The 12480-nt window shown below is 31.5% G+C and overlaps 1 protein-coding gene across 1 annotated transcript in view; it reads left to right on the forward strand.

Moving 5' to 3' along the window:
- Positions 1-5365: 5365 nt before the first annotated feature.
- Positions 5366-12480, forward strand: part of MS3_00008603 (uncharacterized protein) — a gene marked incomplete at its 5' end in the record, with an annotated part of 80749 nt that continues 73634 nt past the window's right edge. Inside the window, one exon of the mRNA XM_012937832.3 lies at positions 5366-5389. Within this exon, the coding sequence (XP_012793286.3) occupies positions 5366-5389 (24 nt within the window). The remainder of the gene's footprint in view (positions 5390-12480) is intronic.

Here is a 12480-nt window from a genome sequence, read left to right on the forward strand (position 1 = left end):
TAAAATCACTTCTTGATGTTCATTGTATGAAAAACATCAACATTGAAAGAATAATGAAGAGAAATAAGAGAGAAAACAATAATTTAATTTCGTCATCTAATTTATAATCTATGAATGGATAAATAAGTTTTTTTGGAAAAGAAATTTAAACCTTTACTGTTAATTTTTTTTACCTTGAATGAAGAAATCAATCTAGATGATTACTATTATTATTATTATCAAAGGTAAAACATCTTGTATAATCAGAAAACACACACGTACACACTCATAGTTACAGTAATCACATGGTTTAAAACAAACGAAAGAAACAATATTACGTCATTAGGTGAGAGATAATGATAGTTCAGCAACAACAAAAAAACTTATGTCATTTACAGTCTAATTTGTATATACCATTATTGGAAAAGATTTAAATAATCCCATCGTTGATATATAGGGCTGAATTTTGATCAGTCTTTGTTGGCGTATATGCATCCTATGTAGATCGTCTTGATATGCCAATGTTTAACAAGTTTCTATCAGAATAGATTGATTTATAGCCAGCAGTTGAGTTCAAGATGTGATTAGTCCTATCTGGGACTCGTCACTTGAATGTGCCTGAGACTGTACTGATGTTCACACTGAAATTCAAAACTATTGTCTGTTGTTTCATACGCCCAATGTGTCATTGACTGAATTATCCGGATTCAGTACTTCTGTGGATAACACATGTTGTATTTGAAGCTAAGATAGTGGGTTAAAGTCATAGTGTGAACATCAATATTGAAATTTAGCTGGTACACCTAGTTAACTCGTCCGAAATAAGATGAGAAACGTGTTCTGGATTCTATAAAGAAATCACATTTACAGTTATTTACGTAATTGATGAGGTTGACAAAAAATTCATCGAAAATAATTTCATGTGTTGAATAAAAACACCATGGCAACTGGAGGATAATAATTAGAAGATAAAATGAGAATAACATCTCTAAGAGAGATGTGAAAGGGAAAATAAAGAAGAGACGAATTCATGTCAAAACAACTTGTAAATTTAGATGAGCGGTTAATACCATAGTGAAACAAGGGACTAAACATGTCAACAATGAACACAGAGATCGGGCTTAATTGGTAAACTATCGAAGCTTCAATTATAATACAAACTTATGACGCTAGTGGTCTTTAGAGACGTACTGGAAGAAGAGGAACAAGCCCAACGTAAGGTGAAACTGTAGAATGATGAATAAGACTATTTTGTAATAAGTTTTCTCTTTTGTACTCGAATCGCGTGTTTTGATTTTTGGAAATATATATGTTGTATTTGTACGTCATGTTCTTGCTCCTGAGGCATTCACTGGTCCTAAATGTCGTGTTGTTGTTTCAGATCTCTCCCGCTTCCAAATAAACGCTAATAATACGTGCTACAATATATGCACTTTTTTAGAAAAAATATAGTAAAACTACTCATTTGAATCAAATGCATAATACAGAATTGTACTTTCCTGTTCGTATTCTAATTAATTATTAATTTTATTTAAAAATAACCAAAAAGTGAAATAATGAGAGAGTGTGTGTGTGTGCGTAGGAAGCATGGAAACGAGAATAATTAAATGTAAACCAAAAAAAACTTTTAATGAAGTTCATTACTCAATCGATTGTGCTTATTCATTTCTCCTTATAATCAAACATTGACATTTTGACGTTCCTTTTTTCTTCCTTCACCTTAGTGGATTAAAAAATAAACATTCATTTATAAATTAATAAATATGATTATTTAACTTGAGAAAAGTACAAAAGAAGAAAGTATACTGAACGACGATTTAGTTAGGGAATGGAGGGGAACTAAAGAAGAACAAACAATAAAAAGGGCGAACGGTGAAGAAAATTCATTTTCCCTCCAATATAATTCAGATCATCAATCATTTCAAAGTGTTTTTTATCCTATTGATATTATTACTATTACCATTATTATCATTATTATTGCCACTATTACCATTACAATTACTTATATTGATTTCTACATCTGATCAATGCAAGTAGAGAAACATAATTGGGTAAATAAATTAATATATTTGTAATATCCCAATGAGCATAAAAATTCGATTTTCTGACGTTTGGTAACTGAGTGTAAGCCACTTCTTCAGAGAACGTGTATTTATTATATATATATATATATATATATATATATATATATATATATATAATTATTTTGATGGTAAGAGATATTCAAACTGTCCGCTATACCGAACCAAATAGTTCATGAACATCTTAAACAGTAGAAAGTTTATAGTTTATGGATTCAATCCATAAGTCGGTAAGTCATCAAATATAATCAAATGTAATCAGACTCCATCTTGATGTATTTGTATTCAAACATATCATTTACTTTCATGCATTAAATATACCCAATCATGGACTACTTCGAAGTGTAATGCTTGCTGGTGTAGGAGAGGGTTAGATGAAAGATAAAAATGATCAAACTGAAACATTGGATCACTCTATGAAAATACTGATTGTTGGTCTGAGTCGTATAAGGAGGTCCTGGCTACCTTATTAAATCCCTAAAAAAATGTCGTAATCAATGGTTGGATGATATGGTTCGAAATCCACCAAACAAGATAGATACATTCACATTTTTATCTTCTCATAGATCTCATTCTGCAAAGTTCTCGTATAGTTTTTATTGCACGAGTTTAGTTTATCTTCTCAAATCTTATTATACATGGCTACTGTTTTTTACTACCTTTGATATTGTTAGTGCTTCTCCTACTTTAACATTAATCTTGATAATTTCATCTTGCTTTTATGTTATGGTGTTGTAGCATGAACTGATCCAGAGATATATCAGATTCTACGTTGTGTGTAACTGACTGACTGATTAAAAAAAAACAAGTTAAACGATGGAGCACTGGATAGGTGTTACTTTTTACATGGGACTTCTCTATAGTTTTAACTGTTCACCATTTTATTTAACTCAAAAGTAACTTTTCGATGATAAATATAAGTTATTTTTTCTATTGAGATCATGAACCGATTGATGTTAGACCAGCAGTGCGCATCCACGATCCGGCTCGCGGGATTCGAACCAGTAGGTTGAGCGTTCGCGCACGGGACTGAAGGCCCTGGGTTCGAATTCCGAGAGAGGGACCATGGATGCGCACTGCTGAGGAGTCCCACGATAGGAAGAAACGGCCATCCAGTGCTTCCAGGTCTCCAACAGTGGTCTAACATCAATCGGCTCATGATCTCAATCAAAAACTTAATAATCTCCACAACCCCTATACTGATAAATACAAATTACTTAAATGAAATTGAAAGCAAAATAATATTTTTATTATAAACTAAGAAAGCTATGATAATGAACAGAATATCATTCTATGATTCATCGTAATCGACAGGATTTAGCGAACTCAAGCTATATGTTTGTTGGAAGTCATCAACAAAGTGATTGAAAATTAAAAGGGAACTTATGTTTGTTCAGAAATCACAATTGTCTAACCCAGTGGCATAAACAAATATACCATCATTGACCTGTCAGGGTGGTATTATTTTCTGGAAACAAATATCATCAATTCTTCTTGTCATTTATGAGCTGATTTTTTAAATGTATAGCATAGTAACTGTTTCATCTGGACAGGGTCCAGTGAGTATTCACCATAGACCTCAGTCAATAAACCATTTCAGATTCTAAAATGATATTTGAACTTCTTATCTATAAATAATTTCGGGTTCTTTACTTATATGTAAATTCTAATTGTTGGTATTTAAAAATATAACAGAAATATTCGGAAGGTAGATTAGATTTCATAGTGACACACTTTTAACTAATGTTCTATATTCCTACTGTAATTCTAATGTAAGCACTATTATCCGAGTAGCTTGATCTTCTTGTGGGATCCTACTTTACGAATGATTTCGTAAATTACATCAAATATTAAGAGCGGAAACTTTCGTGAAGCCGTATGCGTTATAATTTATATGGTAAACATATTAACAAGTCTTATTTGGATCGCTACATTATCACTGTTGTTGTTCAGGCACAATTGTTCATTAGAGGGGTTTCTTAATAATGACTCGCCTGTTTATGAACAACAAAGGTAACAAACAGATTCATAATATTCATTTCATGGAAGGATATTTAGTCAAGTCTATGAAAAACACTGTGTTAGTGAGAAAAAAAAGTATTATCCTGTTACTCAATTCACTTCTTTTTTTCAATGTTTAATTTATGTAAATTTTGAGTAGAAAAGAGATATGTTGAAGATCAATAAAATGTACACAGATTTCATTCTGAATATACAATCCTTATCAGTTGTAACCATAAAAAAATTTTTTTCCTCTTACAGTCTGAAACCTTTGATAATCTTTAAAAAGAAGTATGAAGTAACCTTGGTTACTACTTTAATTCAATGCTTCAATTCTTGACTTGATCTAAGTTGAACAATTTCAAAAGAAGATCAATTAAAACAACATGGAAAATTTATACTGCAATATGAAATGTTACCATATAGGATTAAGTTGTAGTAAATAACTTTGTTCTCTATAATTGATGACCATGACGATAATAACAATAATAATAATAATAATAATAATAAATAGTAATAAAGATATCCAGTCAGATTTGTGTCATTACTGTGGCATTATAGTTATCACATATGAATTCTAAAATGACCTTGACGGAAAAACCTTCAGATCACCATATTTCGAACACAGCGTCATTCTATGATTGATTTGGAATTGTCAATCATAACAATTAAATCAATAATTTACGTAATTAACTTGGGGTTATAAGGTTATTATTATTATTATTATTATTATTATTATTATTATTATTATTATTATTATTATTATTATTATTATTATTATTATTATTATTATTATTATTATTATTATTATTATTATTATTATTATTATTATTATTATTATTATTATTATTATTATTATTATTATTATTATTACGAAATTGTATGATTTCATGTCTGTATGATTACCTCATAAGGATAGTTGTGATTACACGTCAAGTTTTAAGGTCAAATATTAACCAATCAATGATGAGTTAGTCAATATATAGTTGAGCGTTAGAAAGACATATCACTTGCGCCTGTATATTTTTTCAATGATTCAATAGAATATTATACAAAAATAATGCCCGATTTAACACGTGTACTATTTAGATCATATTAGCATCCTATGCACATTCTTTGATTTATTTCATTTATTCATTACAATCTGCCTTAATACCATTATGGATTATGTTTGATGTTATTCAGCTATTGTATTGAATCTATAACCATAACAACTGAATGCAATCATTTCTAATTCTTTTATTTTTTAAAAAAAAGTTATACATATGCCAATTTGAATAAGAAGACGGATTATTATTACAGAAATGGATTGTTTTTCATCTGCATCTGTAAGTTGATTTTCTTCTTAAATATATTTGTGACATGTTATCATTTTGTTTAAAGGCCTTATTATAAATATTCGTTTTTCATTCACTTGGTATTGTTTGGCTTTTATCTTCCCATTGAGGTTTAAGACTGTAATTAATCAGTCTGTTATTAGCATGGCGTGAATTTCAATTCACTTGGTATTGTTCGGTTTGTATCTTCCCATTGAGGTTTAAGACTGCAATTGATCAGTCTGTTATTGGCATATGTGCATACTGTGCGTATGCCTCGATATAACCTTAATTCACAAGCTATTTGTAAGCAATGATGGATAATGGCTAGCAGTGGAATCGAGGATGTGCGTTCCGTCCCCATTGCACAAGCAAGTGGCTATCAGGACTCAGTAGCTGAGTGGATAACGCGATGGTGTTTGAAGCGGATGGTACTGGGTTCGAGTCTCAGGGTGAACATCAATTCTGAGATGCAGGTACATCCAGCTGACAAGTCCCAAATAGGATGAAACGCGCGTCCTGAATTCCACTGCTAACCACTATCCATTATTCGTTTTTCAGTTTGTATTCTTAATATGAACATTTGGTGAAATTATATAATTTATGGACGACGACCTTTGAGCGACACTAAAGTGACCTTGAGAGTGTTCACCTAGTAACTAGAACTAAATGAGGGTTATAAAACTGTGTGAGGAATTATAATTGTGATTTACAGTTGATGTGTAATATTAGGAATTAGATTGAGGGTTTTCATCACGAGCTGACATCAACTATAATGCCGAAACTGTATTTAGCTAAATGGATGGGTGAATTTCGCGCCAAAGTTTGAGACCTGTTACATCTGGTTGGTTCGTTCATAAATTATAGTCTTGCCGATCTCCTTTCTTATCTGCTGACATTTATTTGGTACTTTAAGTTAACTAAAATGATTTCTATGATATATTTACATTAATATAATCTCGTATATCAAAAGGAAAATATTTTCTAAGCTATTACGTCGTCCGAGGTTAGACATATCTTACTATTCTCATATGAAGTTATTTAAACTGTCTAGTTTTCACTACTGATCTTCTCTAGTTTTAAAACTAGCGGACTGGGAAAATCTCTGAAAATATACATTCTAAGCATTTAAACATTTTCACCAATGAACTAATAGTGATGTTCCAATTTATTTCTATGAATTTGTTTATCTAATGTATTTTAGTAGAATTTTTGGATTGATTCATGACACAGATAAAGGTGAGGTTATCTGCAACCTTTTCACTGTTGACTATGTTATACTCAGAATTTCCATTCATTTAGTCGATATATGTTGAATATTAGACTGTAATTTGCATAAAAGCTTTCATTTGTACTTTCGTGTGTTAGTCTTTATCAGTTTTAATGGTGCTTGCAAAATAAGATCGTCTAGTTAAAAGTATGCGATTGTATATACTTTGTGCCAATTTATAAAACAATGGACTGAGAGACTATAGTTCATGGACGAACAAGTCAGATGTAAAATAGAACGTCTTGGATTTTCACTCAAAATTCATTCACCTTAATTACTAACCCTACCCTTAATCCTAGCTCCTAACACTACTTCCTATTGATTGTTTAAGATTTCAAAAGGTCATCTTTGGGATCGTTGAAGGTTGCTCATAAGTTACAATCTCTTTCGTTTAGATCTATGGTATATCTTACTTTAAATAATCGATTCACAGCTATATGGTTTCATAACATTTACATATTAATTGTTTCAAGTGTACACAGCCAAGATCAGTTCATCTTATTTAAAGAAATATTATGGACAGTAGATAAACAGGATTACTTCTACGTTTCAATAAAATACATATGTTCATTTCTTAAAATGCTACTTAAAAGTGAAATTTTTCAACTCAAAATTTGTATATAATGTAGTATTTTAAGTATTTAGAGAGAATCTACACTTGGTTGTCAAATGCGCTCATTAGCATTCTTACGAAATTTTTTACTTTCACCCCAGTAATTCGAGTTTACTTTCCACCTAGTGTCAGTGGATGCGCACTGCTGAGGAGTCCCATACTAGGATGAGACGACCGTCCAGTGCTTCCAGGTTTTCTATAGTGGTCTAACATTGATACATTCATATTCTCTATCAAATCTGTTTTAGTTAAATAGCTGTACAAAGAGACTAGCCTTCCGTAAAGCTGAAATCGAGTATGGTGAAAGTGGGAAAGATATATGACTAAGATTTGTTTTTAACTTTTCTGTCTTCATGGGTCCAAAATAAAGTGAAACGTGCAACCGAGATTCCAGCACTAGCCACGACTCAAAAATATACTGTCTACGGGTAATACTTTTGAGTTCACTTAAGGAGCACATGTACTAACAAGGGCTGATTAAATGCAGTCCTGAAAATTAATAACCCTTACTAATACTTCATGGTTTTCAGTTGAATCTATGCCTTTATTTGTTGACTAGTTACGTTGTCGGTTTTTATAAGCGAATAAATAAATCTCCAGTAATTCATTGCTGGTGATGTTTGTTGGTGTAAGAGTAAGTCAGGAAAAACCTAGGAGGGTTAAACCAAGATAGCATAGTTTATAAATTCATTGACTGTTGAACTAAGCCATGTGGTTGGGTGCAGCCTACCTAGTTGTGGTCCATGTGGTTATCTTAACAAATTGTTAGGGGCTCTGAGTGAAATGACCATAAATCTTTCGCAGTGGCGCAGGTGCATTCACTCTTTATCTTTCCTTAGATTATAGGTGTCGAAACCACCTTGTAAATTTTGTAGTTCCACCAATTCATATTTTCCCAGATGATATCTTCGGTACCTAGTCCTTTTTATTATCACTATTGCTGTTATTACCTCTACTACTCTAGGTTTTTCCTTAATAGTTTTATTTTGCTGTGCCGATGGGATGTGGGAACTTGGACTGGTTCCAGGTTTTACGTTGCGTATGATTAATTCTGTATTTTTCAATAATATTCCCAATGCCTAGTCTTTCTCATTATTCGTAGTACTGCAGTCAATTTGTTTCCTTTGTTTGTTAATTTTATCTAGTCATGTTAATATGGTATGGCTAGACTGAACGTTGATAATAACTAACGGAAATTAGCTTTTTAATAATCCTATTCTTCTGTCCTTCGGTTTCAATTTTCCCTTCTAAACTTTGCCTCTCAAGTTTAGAGTTCCACTTTTTAGCCGCCTTTATCTCCCATCCTATGCTTCTCGTCTTACTGATTTTCTCTTTCTATACTGACTTTCATTATGAAGACTTGAACTGGTGCATAATCGTGGAGAGTTTTACTTTAACTAAAACAGATCTAGATGATAAATTGTTATTGTAATTAAGATATACTGGACAGATTTTTAACTGACAACATTCAACGTTCAATGGATGAATCATTCTTTCCTAGAAAATTTAGTTCAACTTTATCACTATAAGCAAGTTTTTATGAATTATTGATTTTAAAGCTTGGACTTTCTCCTCATTGATTTTTCAAGACTACCGAGCTTATCAACTTTTATTGTCGTATTTTTGTTTGTATTTTACACACATAAAGGAAGCTAAAGGTTTTTTTAGTGATCAGAGCTTACGTAAACTTTAAAATGGATTTCTGATAATCTTGTAAAGGGGTTCGATAGTTATTTTAAGGTCAACCTTACGAATTGTTTCAGTTATGTCTTCCAATCAAGTAGCATAGTTATCTAATCTGTGTGTTTATCTGATTTTGTGATGCTAACTGCCACTGAAGCTATTTCGGCACATACATTCTAATTTAATTTAATGAAGACTGATAACGGTGGAGATTTGTAGCTTAGGTGGATGATTTTGATGGAAGCTATGATGACAACTGATACCAATAGGGCACTATTTGACTATTATTGGTAAGTGTTCTGATGGACAAAGCTGTCATCTGAAGCTATGGATTCTAGGCTGGAGTTCCAGTGGGAGTTATGCGTATATCAGTTCAGTCTCAATTATGAGATGCATAATTTCCGTAAATGGTGCCGTCTTATTTAAACTGAGTTAGAAATGCTTAGAAAGGTATCTTCGTAAATCATCCATCATAGAATAATCAATTGTAATGTTTATAATTCTGATTGTTAACGGAAAATAATCGATCAAGTTACTTTTTCAACCATTAATCTGATTGTCTCATGATTCGCTACATATTATAGTAAACGACCTGAATAGATTAGCTGTAACCTTACAAGCTGCATTACTTTATAACTAAATTCTAAAGCTTAAAATATGTCATTTAAATGTAATTTATAAGAGGGTTACGATTCATGTTTCTTCAAAAAACTATGAACTGTGAGTTCGATAAAAGTCCTATTGATTAAGGAGACCATAGCCCCCTGAAGTTGGAAGATCATAGAATGTTGATTAAGTTGTTGAAAAGTATTAAGCTTACAAAGACGCTTGACAAACCCGAGTTTATTCCGACACGATGTTTTAGATGCCCACCACTGGGTACTCAAACAAAAAAGAAATATTTGTCCAATGCTCCCTGCTTTCTTAATGTTGCCGTGCTAGTGGGGTATATCAGCTTGAACCAATGTACACCTGTCGGGTTCTATAGTGCGTTAGATTACGTTCTTCGTTTTAAATATTTTCTAAAAAAAATTAGTTTCCAAAAGAACTCAGATTTTGTTTTAGCTGCTTAATTATAATCATTTCATGAATAATAATGGTGTGTATTACGAAAGCATTAAATACAGTACTTTTTACTGTCTGAATAATCCTTTAAGGTAAAATATTGATTTTTCGTACTTATCAACTGAACTGTTAATTATTGTCAATAATCATCTTGCATGAACTCAACATTATTGATCGTGTGTTATCTTTTATATTGAGATATTTATAGCTAGAAGGAAAGTTTACTGATTACCACTGTCATTATTTGGCATAAAGGTTATTCTATTAAGACTACGCTGTAATATAATCTGTCATAGTAATAATAAATAATAACCTTGAGTTTTAGCGGAGGTGAACAATTTGTGTATCTGATTTACTCAGTTACAGTTAGTTGTTGCTTTTTCTTAAACATCATTAATTTAAACCGTTTTTTTTTCTTACATTAATTATTGATTACATAATCACTGTCACTAAATTTTACATTAGTATTTTGCAAACAAAAATGAAAATTAATTTGATGGATAAAATCCAGCTTTAAAATTAGGGGTATACGTTTTGCTAGATATTCGAAAATAAATGAATTAAGATTCCTACTGACAATGTGTATTTACGCAGTCCGCCTACCGATCAAGGGTTGAGTATATTGCACAACAGTGTATTTTGGATTACTCTAAACTGAAACACCACCCATAAAGGTTGAAGATGTATAGAAGGGTGCAAGTATTTGGTTACTACTGAGTGAATAAAGCTATGTTTAGGCGTAGAGTACTCCAAGTATAAAAATATGCATCAGTCGATTAGGCCATAAACCTTCATAACATAGGGTGTTTGGGGCAAGTTTTACAAATGTTTAATGATATACGCTATCTCAACCTGGGATGGTGGGTGTGTTGAAAAAGAACTGAGGGTAAGAAAATTAAGACAAAATCAGTCCATGCGTTCACTGAATGTCTATCTGAGTGGTCTGAAAATATGTTGATCTGTGCAATATCCGTAGTCTATATTTGTAGACATTGGCTGAAATAACTCCAGATCGGTTACAGTGGCCCAACCGCATCTACCGTTATCTTCCTTTTAATCTTGAATTTATCGCCATTATATACTTATCATTTTTTTACTTCATACATTTGCTTCGAACCATTTTTCTCATGTTTGACCTTTTATTACAACTCATAATATCGTTTCTCATTTCCTGTCATTAATTTTTTCTGTCTATGCTCTGGTATTTATGGTAATTTAGATCGATACATATTCCAGGTTTTATACTGAAGACTATTGACTCACAGTGATTCTGATTCATTTACTTTACCTATTTTTAAAAATTTCAAACATCTTATCATCCCCCAAATACTCTCGTTTGGTCGTTTGATAATTCTGGTTGATTTCAACACTTCCATTAATATTTCTAGATATATGCTACTGAATTGCATAGGGGATTCTACGTCTCACGTGTGTATACTTGATATATATATATATATATATATATATATATATATCCCATGTTTGGTAGTTGGTATGCTACTTTTAGTTGGAAAATAACTTAAAAAACTCGTCAAACAATTGACAGAAGAGATTGTTATACATTTCCTAACGTTACCAATTATCGGTTAAGTCAGTTTGAGTAATTAGTGCAATAATGTTCGGTAAGACTACTCATTCCCTATTGTGCAATGTATTATCTGTAGATTTGCTTAAAATTACTCCTCTACTATATTATTGACCTTATTCTATACAAAATATATTAATTTGTTGGTTTTATTTTTGTGTGTATGGTCAATAAATTGATATGTTTTTTGGGAATATATATTACCGTCAAGTTGTGAATAATACTTTTCTATGTAATGACTTTTCTTTGAACGCCAATTAAATTTGATTGAAAACGATTTTGTTTTCTAATAGAAAAACAGCATTATAAAATACAGAACCGATACAAAAATATTCAACTTTCGTATGTACAGATCATGATAATGAGTAGGTGGGATTTTGGGGTGAAGGAGTAGAAGAACTCGAACTTGCAATTTAGTGTTTGAAAGTTGAACATGATTTAATTACTAAGCCACATTTCATTGATTTTATTTTCTTTGAATAGATAGAAGTTAAACCTACTGTGATTATTCGGTAGTGTGTATGGGTGAAGACTAAGTGATTTGATAGGTCATCTGAATTAACATTGGTCATCCAATTATGATGTGACTATGAAAATGATGTAGTAGAATGATAGGAAAAAGATGAATTAGATGCCATTATTTGAAACCGCTGGTCAATAACTTTAAATGTAAAAGTTATATTTGAAATAATCTCAGTGATTGAAATTTAAGCAATTTTAATGTTTCGTTGGGCAAACTGGTCTGGGCTTCTTTCTTTGTTATAATCATGATCAACACTATCATTAAGTTAAAATGTTCCTCGTTTTCACATTATCATTCATACTGCTCTATGATTTTCGACAAGCTTATAAACTAGTTTATTTTATTGTTGGGAAAATTATTCGAC

The sequence above is a fragment of the Schistosoma haematobium genome, chromosome 6 (assembly GCF_000699445.3).
Source record: "Schistosoma haematobium chromosome 6, whole genome shotgun sequence".
NCBI classification, from domain to species: Eukaryota; Metazoa; Platyhelminthes; class Trematoda; order Strigeidida; family Schistosomatidae; genus Schistosoma; species Schistosoma haematobium.